This window comes from Sinocyclocheilus rhinocerous, unplaced genomic scaffold (genome assembly GCF_001515625.1).
Source record: "Sinocyclocheilus rhinocerous isolate Xijiao unplaced genomic scaffold, SAMN03320098_v1.1 scaffold847, whole genome shotgun sequence".
Taxonomy (NCBI): domain Eukaryota; kingdom Metazoa; phylum Chordata; class Actinopteri; order Cypriniformes; family Cyprinidae; genus Sinocyclocheilus; species Sinocyclocheilus rhinocerous.
Genome location: NW_015662598.1, coordinates 171,763 through 184,933, shown reverse-complemented (window position 1 = coordinate 184,933; position 13,171 = coordinate 171,763). Strand labels below are relative to the sequence as shown.

At 36.3% G+C, this 13,171-nt stretch overlaps 1 protein-coding gene across 1 annotated transcript; it reads left to right on the top strand.

Annotated features, from left to right (window-relative positions):
* The first annotated feature begins 983 nt into the window (after window positions 1-983).
* LOC107728217 (guanine nucleotide-binding protein G(q) subunit alpha) lies at window positions 984-8,615 on the top strand. Its single transcript, XM_016538315.1, has 7 exons — window positions 984-1,749; window positions 3,893-4,077; window positions 5,106-5,260; window positions 6,672-6,800; window positions 6,948-7,077; window positions 7,854-8,007; window positions 8,220-8,615. The coding sequence occupies exons 1-7, from the start codon at window positions 1,614-1,616 to the stop codon at window positions 8,408-8,410; spliced, it is 1,080 nt and encodes a 359-aa protein (XP_016393801.1). The 5' UTR covers window positions 984-1,613; the 3' UTR covers window positions 8,411-8,615.
* Window positions 8,616-13,171: the final 4,556 nt, after the last annotated feature.

The window sequence follows — 13,171 nt, the reverse complement described above, 5'->3', positions numbered from 1 at the left end:
TAGACAGGTCCGAATCATTTTAGCGAGTCGGTTGGTTCGGACGTTTGCTTTGAGTCGATTTCAAACACCGATTCATTTGAATCTCACCAGTACAGTTCCTCTGCACATTTTACTCATTACTTCTGTAGCAAAATAATATCAAGGTAACTTGTATATAATTACATACAAAATGTACATATTTTTAAAGCACAAACTGTCCCCGTCCTGCAGTTAACTAACAAAGTTCGAACATACTGATTCACAAACGCGTGCTAATCGATTCGTCCGAATCGTTAAAAAGAGCCGGTTCAAAAGAACGATTCGTTCGCGAATCGGACATCCCTATTGCATATGTAAGAACCGAGAGTCTATTCAAACTGGGATTTAAATCAACAGGAGTGAAGACCTCAATGCACTAACTTATCAAATCTCGTCAGACGCGTGGACTCCTGACTGTCCGCGGTTCGAGATTGCTGTAGCGTTCACTTACGTTGGGAAACGGTTTTCCAGGGAATGGTCGGACATATGCAGCGATACCACGCCCGGAGTGGAGATGAACAATTTAATTCTTTTTGACCTGCTCCTCCTCAATTCTGCGCGTCCACACAACAGGGAGTGGAGGATGCTGTTGCCTTTAATGAATATCACATATTAGTAGACAGGTCCGAATCATTTTAGGGAGTCGGTTGGTTCGGACGTTTGCTTTGAGTCGATTTCAAACACCGATTCATTTGAATCTCACCAGTACAGTTCCTCTGCACATTTTACTCATTACTTCTGTAGCAAAATAATATCAAGGTAACTTGTATATAATTACATACAAAATGTACATATTTTTAAAGCACAAACTGTCCCCGTCCTGCAGTTAACTAACAAAGTTCGAACATACTGATTCACAAACGCGTGCTAATCGATTCGTCCGAATCGTTAAAAAGAGCCGGTTCAAAAGAACGATTCGTTCGCGAATCGGACATCCCTATTGCATATGTAAGAACCGAGAGTCTATTCAAACTGGGATTTAAATCAACAGGAGTGAAGACCTCAATGCACTAACTTATCAAATCTCGTCAGACGCGTGGACTCCTGACTGTCCGCGGTTCGAGATTGCTGTAGCGTTCACTTACGTTGGGAAACGGTTTTCCAGGGAATGGTCGGACATATGCAGCGATACCACGCCCGGAGTGGAGACTTTAACACGGGGGCAACACCATTCATGCAAATATTCCCAACCACAAGTTCATGGACAGGAGACTTTTGTACGATCTAAAGAGGAACTACTGCGTTGTATTGACTTTCAATATTGAACGTCAAATATAAAAACTGCCTGTAATGGAGTTATTACATCCAAAGGATCTGTTGCTTTTCTGAGTGATATAAAACACAGATAAACCGCATCAGGATTTCAGCCACTGTTACATTTTGAATACGGTTTCCTGTAACATTTGACTGCCGTTTTCCATCCGCTGCAGAAATATTAGGGGTACAAATGACGATTTATGGTTTGGATTCTCTCCTCAGCGCGGCAGGGAAACTCTTTCTCTGGCTTTATCTAAACGATTGCATTAGAGTCGGGACTGATGTTCTTTGGATGGAATTGCTGAAAAGCTCCAAACTGTAAATTGCCGCGGAGAATCATGACGCTGGACACCATCATGGCGTGCTGCCTCAGCGAGGAGGCGAAAGAAGCGCGACGGATCAACGACGAGATCGAGCGGCAGCTCCGCCGCGACAAGAAAGACGCTCGGCGCGAGCTCAAACTGCTTCTGCTGGGTACGAGGTGCTTTCGTGTCACTCTACCAAACGTTCGTGCATGTGTCAAGGCGTAAAAAAATGCAAATAGTTTTAGTTTTACACATGTGGCATCTGAAAATAAAAATCATTCATTCATTCATTAAAATACATCGTTTACGTAGGTAACTGATACAGTGTCTCTCACCACTGCACGTCTCTTTTTCTGCAAAGAAAAGATCAGCCCGCTTTATTTAACATAGATTCATGTAAGCTCGACAGGTGGGCCAACTGTTGCAGGTGCGATGGGATGTGATTGACTCCTAACATACTTAAGCTTGTGTACAAAATGTGATGTCTTTATTATATGTGACCCTGGACCTGGTTGATGAGTGGTTTGTTAGGATAGGACAATATCTGGCTGAGATACAGCTATTTGAAAATCTGGAATCTGAGGGTGCAAAAAAAATCAGAAAATTGCCTTTAAATGTGTCCAAATTAAGTTCTTAGCAATCTATATTACTAATCAGAAATTACGTTTTGATATATTTACGGTAGGAAATTTACAAAATATCTTCATGGAACATGATCTTTACTTAATATCCTAATGATTTTTTGGCATAAAAGTAAAATCGATCATTTTGACCCATGCAATGTATTGTTGACTACTGCTTCAAATATACTATGGTATATTGTACTATGGTATTTTGTTTTGTGGTCCAGGGTCACGTGATTCACCAACAAATTGTTCTTTTAATTCAGTTTTGTTTATTTGGTCGAGTCCATTCGCAAAAAAATGTACGATTCTCTCTTTTGTAAAGAAGAAATTAGTTGCCATCTGCATTAGGCCTATTAGAAATATAGCCTAATATTATTATAATATAAAATAAAATTCTCTTAAGGATTCTTTAAGATTGATTTATTAGGAATCCAATAAGATTTGTTTATACATTCATTTATACAATGTCTTAAGACTCACTGTCAGAACAATAAAGATAGAGGCATCTCTGTTGGAAAATTCAGTTAAACTCTAAGCGTTGAAACGTGGCAGTTTTTTTTTTTTAAACTAGTCTAAACTCGTCATTACCTGGTCGAAGCTTGGGCCAGTAGCATAAACATAGCCACTATGTTAAGACTGCCTAAAAACTAGTCTGACCAACATAGCAGTTTGTCAAGGGGTAATCAGCCTCACTAAACACAAAATGCTGCATGGGAACTCATCTGGAGTAATGATTCAAGTGAATCTGAATCGCTGCCATTCAAGAACCTTCCAAACCACAGGTGGATGAAGTACACAAATCAAGTACTTGAGTAAAAGTTCAGATCCGTATAATAAAACATTACTCCAGTAAAAGTAATAGTACTCAGTTTTCAATTTTATTCGAGTGAAAGTACAAAATTTTGTATGTACTTAAGTAAAAAGTACCGATAGATTAATGTTTATTTTGCAGTTTTATATAGGCTACTTTTATCATTTAATTTTATATTAGCATATATATTTTTATAATCCTACTGTTCAAAATACCTGGGATTTCCCCAAAATAACCAATAAGGAAATAATGAATATAATAAGGAAAATATAATTAGATTTTCATAAAAAGAGATGGTTCTTTAAAGAACCTTTGACTGAATGGTTCTTTGTGGAACCAAAAATGGTTCTTCTATCTATGGCATAGCTTGAAGAACCTTTTGAAGCACCTTTATTTTTAAGAGTGTACTTGTGAATTCAGTTCACTGGAGTCTCGCACTAAACGGTTCATTTGAATCAGTGAGTTGTCGACTCGGGAACAGCTGCAATCGGATCATTCCAATTCGTGAATGAATCGTTTGGTGCTATTTGCGAACCGATTGAAAAGGTTCATTGAAAAGAATCAGTTCATTCATGAATCAGACACCGCTTCTGCGTCTCGGAGCACGTGATATATTATAAGGAGTAACGATATGTTTTATGAAATGTAGTGAAGTAAAAAGTACGATCTTATGCTTTGGAATGTAGTGAAGTAAAAGTTACTCAAAATAAAACTACTCCAGTAAAGTACAGATACTTGAAAAATGTTTTTAAGTACAGTAATGAAGTAAAACTACTTCGTTACTGTCCACCACTGTTCCAAACCAACCATTTAGTTAAAACTGAATCAGATTTCCCACTGCTAACCCTTCACTATTCACATGCTTCCGCTTTCAGGAACTGGAGAGAGTGGGAAAAGCACCTTTATTAAACAGATGAGAATCATTCATGGCTCAGGCTACTCAGAAGAGGACAGGAGAGGCTTTACCAAGCTGGTCTACCAAAACATCTTTACATCGTTGCAGGCCATGATACGGGCAATGGATACTCTCCAGATCCACTACAAATATGAACATAATAAGGTACAGTAATTTGTCTTACCCAATCACTCTTATTAATCTGATGTTTCTATGGATTTGTTATGCATTCTTTATCTTGGTCACAGGTCTTCTCTGAACTTTTAAAGCACAAGCTAAACCTTTAGTAGTAAAGAAATAGATGCAATTGAATGTTATTGGTGCTATGAATGTTAGAGTGTGGCATCTTTTTGCATCTTCTGTAGTTCGGAGAATCGGGGGAATGTTGCAAGTTGGACTCAAATTGCATTGTCTGCATGAGAGTCATGGCTCAGTGTGTCAGATCAAGTGTCACTCAGATAACTTTGCCAGGTCAGCTTTGTAGGTCAAACATTGAGTCAAATAGGCTACCCTAAAAGAGATAAAATCACTTTGGGCTAATCATGTTGCCTAGGCTTAAACACAATTACCCCTCCAAGCTATGAAATTAATTATACCATTTTACTGCCTTGCAGAAATGTGCCATCTAGTTTTTTTTTCCATTTGTAGATGCCCCCAAAGACAAACCTATTTTCCATTGTGCGTAGTTGAAATATTTTGGAACACAGCCTTAATCAAGTTCCGTCTTATTGGGTCAGGTGTAGTGAGATGGAGAACTTCAACAAATTTGAGTTTTAAGTAAAATGGGTCAATAAAGTTGTAACCAGGTTATGTATAAGTGGGCTAGGACGTGACTCAACGTTTACTGTTGATTGTGTCCCATTGGCTCAGGGTTGCCAGATCTGTGTAACAAAACTCGCCCAACTGGTACTCAAAACTAGCCCAATTGAGTTCTGGGGAAAAATGACAAAATCAAAATCACTTTAATTCGCATTCCTGGTAGTCAAAATCTCCTTTCAGGGTGTTCCACTCGGTCAAAAATGCTTTACCAGGGACAGGGGATTTCGCTTCAACCTGCGGACTAAAAAAACAACCTGTGACAGCTTTATAAAAGTAGCCTAATTCCATTGGAAAACCATGGACTTGGCAACACTGCATTGGCTGAAGCGTCAGCTTTTAACACTGTTTTAATTGCACTACTTTTCTCCTCACAGGCCAATGCAAACATTGTCAGAGAAGTAGATGTAGAGAAGGTCTTCTTGTTCGTCAACCCCTATGTAGATGCCGTCAGGAGTTTATGGAATGACCCAGGAATTCAGGAGTGTTATGACCGGAGGAGAGAATACCAGCTCTCAGATTCCACAAAATAGTGAGTGCATCTTAAGCCTGTCACCTTCCATAAGAAAGAAGAAACACAATGAGATCGCTCTAATGTGGCTTCTCTTAAACAGCAGTGAGATTAAATGCAGAACAAATGTGGCTTTTACTGAAGACTTCTGCTTCTCTGATTTTTTCTCATTTGAAAAAGTCAAATAATCGAACATGTGTCTTCTAGAGTTTTAGAAAATATCTCAACAATGTCTCACACTGCGGTCAGATTTGCCAAGACACCAAAGTCTGCACTCTCAAGTTCTCATCAAAATCGCTTCCATATGAAATGTTTAGATTATTTTATATCTTCATAATCAGTTGCCTTAGGATTTATATTTGTTGTCATTAATAAATCAGTAAGCTGGACCAATATGACAGTCATACCTGCCAATAGTAGTTTGGGAATCTGCATTTGCAGTTTCTGATAAATTAATAATAAAGTATTAATACCAGGTTATATTTTCCATGAAGAAAATGAATCCCATTTTAGGATCATTAAGATAATCAAGCACCTGCTCCAGTTCCAAAAATATCAGTTTCATTACTGTAGTGAAAATATATATATATTTTTTTTTTTTCCTGCATGATTTAAACAATTTCAATAAAATGTTATGCTGCTATACAGTGCTTAACAAATTTATTAGACCCCCTGTCATAATAAAGAGAGAAAACAAATAATTTAGGAATCTGTCAAAAACTAAAACTGTTTAAAACTAAAAGTTGTATTGTCATATATTAGGCAAATAACAAACTGAAACAAAAGAATAGTCTTTTTTCACATATAATAACCAAAAAAACGTATATTTACATGTTTATTTTTATTTTGTATGGCCTTCTTTGGCCTTGATAACAGCTTACATTCTTGCTGGCGTTGTTTTTATGTACTTTTCCATTTCCACTTCCCTTTTCCTTATGTTTCTGTTGTTATTGATTTCCAAATAGTTTCTAGTTGTTCCCAAAGACTTGCTTTTGAAACGCTTTTGTGATCTATCTTTGAATACATTAAATCCAAACAATAATTATATTTTAGCATTAGAAACACTACTGTGACTAAAGAGCTTACACATAATGGTGTGGATTAACTGATTACAAAAACATTAAAAAAAAAAGATTTTGGTAATCACCAATACTATTAGATTAGGGCAGATCTGGCACAAACCTTATATATACTAATATACAGTGGGTACGGAAAGGTTGTCCAAATGAAGTTCTTAGCAATGCATATTACTAATCAAAAAGCTTGAAAATATTATCACAATGCAAAAAAAACTAATGTTACAAAAAATATGCTTCCTGTATCCAGAAGTACATTTGTTAATTCTTATTTTGAGGTAAAATGTAACTCTGGTTTCACCCAACGAATCACAGAGATGCTTCAGAACTGTGAAATGTTCACTGTTTGTCCACAGTTATCTAAATTCACTGGATCGCATTGCCAACCCTTCCTATGTTCCCACCCAGCAAGATGTGCTCAGGGTCAGAGTGCCCACAACAGGGATCATCGAATACCCCTTTGACCTACAGAGTGTCATATTCAGGTAAATCTTCTCTTTATACTTACTCTTCTTGTTCATCTAGTACCACATTGATACAAAATGCTCAGTTCATACAGTTCAACCCAGTGCTCAGATGCCAGATTGTAAGTGTATGACCTTTCAATCTGATGACTTGTCCTCCTCCACCAGGATGGTAGATGTAGGGGGGCAGCGCTCAGAAAGGCGGAAGTGGATCCACTGCTTTGAAAACGTCACCTCCATCATGTTCCTAGTAGCACTCAGTGAATATGACCAAGTTCTGGTTGAGTCTGACAATGAGGTAAATGAACTACCAGCAGAGTGAGCCAAAGTTGTTACTAACCACTTTAAATGTTTGCAGAATTTCTATTTTGCGTGATGCCTCGATGCACATGCCTTTCAGCACAGAAAAAAATATTTTTACGAATTCACATTTTATTTATTTAGTGGGGTATACAATCCTACAATCACGATTTTAGCAAAGAAAAATGTCTTGTTAAAAGTGTACTACATTTCTTGCGGGAAAAACTTTTAACTGTGTGGCATAATCTTATCAAATAATTTTTTTGATAAAAACTAATGAAGCAGTATTCAAATATTAGTAATAATTAAAATATATATATATATATATATCCTCAGAAATCATTGTGGATTAACAAACATGCAGGAGACCTTTTTGACGTGACGAAACAAAGCCAGAAATATTATAATTTTGTGTTTTAAATAACACATTTTGGATAACGCATTTAATATTATTTTACTTAGTGGCTATACCGCTTGACATTTTTATAGTCATTAAATGAAACTAGATTAAATTTTTATTTGTAATTAAAATGACCCCATAAAAACGGTCTCTGACTGACTTGGATCATATAATCAGTAGATAATGAACTATTGTTTTCATTCTTAACTTTAAATGGCAAGCTGTGCTCACTTTAGCAGTGTTTGAATGTTGAATGTTATTTTTTTTCTGAAATTGTCAGAAGCGGTGAATTAAATGTTAGTGTTGATTGCTGTAGTAAAGCAGGACTAAAATAACCACTGAAATGGCCCTGATGTGTTATTTTTCCCTCACAGAATCGAATGGAGGAAAGCAAAGCGTTGTTTAGGACGATAATAACATACCCCTGGTTCCAGAATTCATCCGTTATTCTTTTTCTGAACAAGAAAGACCTTTTGGAAGAGAAAATTATGTTTTCACACCTTGTAGATTACTTTCCTGAATATGATGGTAAGATTAAAAATATTGTGATATGTTGTTTTTCCAGATTATTCTGTGAGATTTGAAAAAGATGGTCAGTCATGATGCGTTTATTGGACTGATGGTCTTTCCATGGCGCTGCAAAAGCATTGCTGTATTATTGTTCATACTTCAGGTTCCAAGTTATTCTAAGTAAAAGCTCTGATTAGTTAACCAAAATCGATCTATTTCTTCTCTCTTAGGACCCCAGAGAGACGCTCAAGCAGCACGGGAATTCATCCTGAAGATGTTTGTCGACCTGAATCCAGACTCCGAAAAAATCATTTACTCTCATTTCACCTGCGCCACTGACACAGAAAACATCCGATTCGTGTTCGCTGCTGTCAAGGACACCATCTTGCAGCTCACACTGAAGGAATACAATCTAGTCTGAACAACGGCCGGTTATGGTTTTGTCATCGTCTTGCCCAGTTAAAAGACTCGTCAGTCTGCAGCTAAAGTCTGCCGTAATGCTGTGATCCACTAAAGTCTGCTTTAACTGTTCGAGCAGTCCGCTGATTCTGCTCTGAATTTGGACACACACGTTTTTTTTATCTGTAACACAAGCTGCTCACTGCTTCGCATTATTTATTTGCACCTCGGAGCTTCTTCACAGAGTTCAACTTGAATGGTATTATTCCATTTTAATGAAAAACATTCGTCAGTCTGCAGCTAAAGTCTGCCGTAATGCTGTGATCCACTAAAGTCTGCTTTAACTGTTCGAGCAGTCCGCTGATTCTGCTCTGAAATTGGACACACACGTTTTTTTTTGTCTGTAACACAAGCTGCTCACTGCTTCGTCATTATTTATTTGCACCTCGGAGCTACTTCACAGAGTTCAACTTATATTATGTATTATTCCATTTGAATGAAAAACATTGTTATTGAACTTTCTATTAAGGTTTATTCTGTAGCAGGTTATTTTTGGGTTTCAAGTTGTATTCATTGAGCTGTTTGCTATAAATGTTATGTAGATTTCTGCAACTTGGACATATTAATTATTCCGTGTGGTGAGTTCTTTAGAAAGCAATGAAAGTACTTATATGGTATTGTATTTTATAAGGGTCTTATAAGGGTCTTTTCTCATTTCCAAGGCACGTGCATTGATGAAGAATAGATAACAGCTAGTTTAACATGAACATTTACATTAAAAGTGCCAAAGTTCTTCTAATGTGATTGTTTTATATATTGCCATGTGGTAATCATACCACAGGCAATAAGTTGCCCTTGCCAGTATCATTTGTTGATATACCATACCAGCTCTTCGTATGTATTTCTTGTGTTCTTGTACATCTGCTGTTCATGACCTGATCCCTTAAGATCACCGGTGTTCTGTTACCTCAAGCCTGAATGATGTGCCAAGAGAGCCGATTCCTGTGCATCCTAATCTTAAACTACACATGTGCCATTCAGAGATTTTCTGTAACACTTGCATTAGATTTTTTCATAATAAATTACCCAACAGATGTTCTCAGTGAGGCAATGATGCTCTTACTGGTGTTGTACTGACTTGACAGTGTGGTAAGTGTGGTGTAATAAAGCTTTGGTCAATATTTGTTTTTAAAGACAGTACAGATTTGTAAAGAGTTTCATGTGATTAGATGCGTGTCAAACAAAGTTTTGTGTTGAGCCAAGAGTAAAGGACCACATTTCTGTTGTGATCCTCTGAAACTTTTTTGGGGGGTGAAGCTGACATGGTTTACATAGTGTGGACAGTGCTGAATTTTGGGTTATCACTGGAAAGTTTTTTTTTGTTTTTTTTTGCAATAAAATCTGCTATTTTAGAGAGCAGTATATAATATTTGCTGCTATTTTAGAGAGAAGTGTATAATATTTGCTGTCCAAATGTAAAAAACCATAAAACTCATACAGTGGGCCAAAAAAGTATGTGGACACTTAGAAAATTGCATAAATGTCACTGCAATAAACAAAATATCAAACCAAGTGGCATTTGTTTTTAAGAAAGATTTTAAGCAAAACATTTTACAAACGGAAAATAAAATAGTATACTGTATTATTGAAAATTAAGAAAAGGTGTTAACTTTTAAAAACAATAAAATATCTGAGTCTGAAAGTTTAAAAAAGTCAAACTCTTTAACTTAATTGCATCTACGTGATCTGTGTGTTGGTTCAGTAAGTTAATAAATGTGCCTAATGATTCAGTTGTTCAGTGTGGCTTACGTCTGCTTAGATGCTTACTGCAATAACATAATGCTTGGAACCTTTATACATGACCTATGACCTCAGTGGCCTAAGGCCTTCACACATGGCAGATATATGTTCACTGAATATAAGCAGAGCATTCATATCATCAAGACTAACTCCACAGTTTCTCTGTGCATTTACTGAGTGTGGCTTACGTCTGCTTAGATGCTTACTGCAATAACATAATGCTTGGAACCTTTATACATGACCTATGACCTCAGTGGCCTAAGGCCTTCACACATGGCAGATATATGTTCACTGAATATAAGCAGAACATTCATATCATCAAGACTAACTCCACAGTTTCTCTGTGCATTTACTGGATGAGAACTGTGACGAGTCCTCCTGATGTACTGCATCATCTAATTTATTATTCTCTTTTCTTCTTATTTGTCTTTATATTTTAAATCCATTTTTATTAGAATCTTTATTTTTTTACTATTGTGCACATGGGCGTCGCTAGACCATTTTTAGGGGGGCTATAGCTATAGCTATAGAGAAACAGGGGACAAGGTGTGTGTTTAACGATAGATTGTTATAATATCTGCATCTGTGCAGTTCTGTTCTTTGTCATAAATACAGTTTACAAAATGTCGATCGGTTCCTCATCTACTGTAGCCTAAGATTTCGCTGCGTTCACCCCTCATCACACCACACACAGCTGTTTCCTCCAGTGAAAATGAAGCACATATGAACGCATACTTTATAAAACAATCATGTTGCCATTTTCATTTGAAAATTTAACTTTCAATGTAATACATTTTCCAGTGCATGTGGCAAAGAGGTTTGCATACTTGAGCTAAGGAAAGAGGGTTGTACTAGAAATGCAAAAAGTAAAAATTTGTGTGTGTACAGTAAACAGGTGTGTGTGTGTGTGTGTGAGAGAGATCATGAAGACTTGAATTCGGCTTATTCAGTTATATGTTATACCTATCTATGCAATACAGAGGAATACTGCACTTTTTTGTATATAAATTTAGCATACCCCCCCTATTATTCAAACATTTTAAAATTATATATATATATATATATATATATATATTATACCCTCATTGGGGGCTGAGTGCATGAAATGTGCTAAATAAACTTGGCTTGGAATCCATTGTATATTTTCAGAGACAACTATTAAACTTATTAAGTAGATATACTTAAGTTTAATAGTTTAATATGTTCTGTACTGGTCTGGAGCTGCTATTTATGCTATTTAATAGCCTGTTTTTGTTCATACTTCCTCATTCCATCCCAAAAACGTTGCATAAGTGTGCTGTGACACAAGACACCTTACACTCTTAAATATACAGTCAGACGCCACAGCAGAATTTTGTTCGGCCGTTTTTATTTTCTAGTTCTTTACAAAACCATCTACTGCTTTAAAACACAGAAACCAGTATCATTTTCTGAAGAACCTGTAATGCAGGACCTGTAACTGCCACAGATATCTCTTAATAGCCATGAAATTGTATTTTGTATTGCTTTAAGTATATTTTTCCTATAAGTATATACTATAAGTATATTTTTTCCTCTATGGCAATATAAATATTTAGCAGGTTTGTTTTCCTGCATGTTTGTGGCGAACAGCGTCATTAGGTCACTCGTAGCATCGTATACTAGACGAGCCAGTCTGTTTCTATCAGAAAACATAATCACATGCACATACATTTTGTTCCTTATATTTTCATTTTGGGGGATGTAATGAGAGAAACATTCCACATGTGTAAAGTAGCATGAAATTCTGTGCTACAGCAACAAACTTGTTTATTCACGCCCCTTATTGCTGATTGGCTACAAGTTTATTTTGCGATTCGGCCCGAATCAGTTTTCTAAGTGTTTTTGAAAAATCACATACCCTGCCTTTAACATTAAATTTTTTTTCTTTGTTACTGTACTCATCCTCATGTCATTCCAAGCCTGACTGAAGCATAATAACGTGACATGCAGTTAACTCACGAAATGTATTTAAAGCTATTTTAGCTGTAATGACATAACAAATGAATGCCACTTTTATCAACAGAAGGTCTGCTAATGTATATGTTTAATATTTATTCATCAATTTATTTATATTAATTTATTCATTCATTTATAATTTGATAAGGTTTGGTACGTACATGTCATTGTTATTTTCAAAATATGGTTGAATGAAATAAATTTAATATATAATAAAAAAAATAAAAAATAAAAAAAACGTTTAGCTGCAGGTTTGATGTAGTATATTACAATTGAAAAAAAGAAGCCTTTTTTATGCATTTAGCATATTATATATTTTGGCCCTGGATGTCCAGGATGTTGATTTCCAGCAAGTTTTACTACCTTAGATATTTCGTAAAAAAAAAAAATATTATGAAAATGCTGTTTAAAACAATATTTAAAAAATAAAGTTGTTGTGTGTTAACCTTCTTAACAAAGAGCACACTTGTTCCCACAGCTCTTATTTTGTTGTTAGAGCACATGTAATGGCTGTTAACACTTTGGGCATAATTAATGCATTATAATCGATTGCTAAATTTCATAATCAGTATTTTAAAATATCATTATCACACTGATGCATTTTTACATCACTACATTTGGATCATCATTACATTTGGATGTGCAAGCTGATTGTCTGGGTGACATTTGCACATCCTTGGCCAAGCAAGTGGTTTAAGCTCATTGACTGAAATTATTAAATGAGGACATGAACTCTATTCACATTCACCTATAACCGTCTGGTATGCTATAACACAGGGCTGTCCAAACTCGGTCCTGGAGGGCCTATGTCCTGCAGAGTTTATCTCCAAACTTGCCTCAACACATCTGACTGGAAGTTTCTATGGCTGTGTCCGAAATCGCCCCCTATACCCTTAAATAGGGCACTATTTGAGGGAACAGCCATTTTTAGTGGTGTCCGAAACCATAGTGGACGTTCTCGAGTGCACTCATTCAATCCCACAATGCACTGCAAAAACGAGTGTAC

Bases quoted from the DNA above. Each gene is read 5' to 3' on its own strand.
- LOC107728217 (XM_016538315.1), top strand. From the start codon at position 1,614: ATGACGCTGGACACCATCATGGCGTGCTGCCTCAGCGAGGAGGCGAAA. The intron at 4,078-5,105 runs GTACAGTAATTT...TTCTCCTCACAG, and splicing joins ACAAATATGAACATAATAAG to GCCAATGCAAACATTGTCAG. The intron at 8,008-8,219 runs GTAAGATTAAAA...CTTCTCTCTTAG, and splicing joins TTACTTTCCTGAATATGATG to GACCCCAGAGAGACGCTCAA.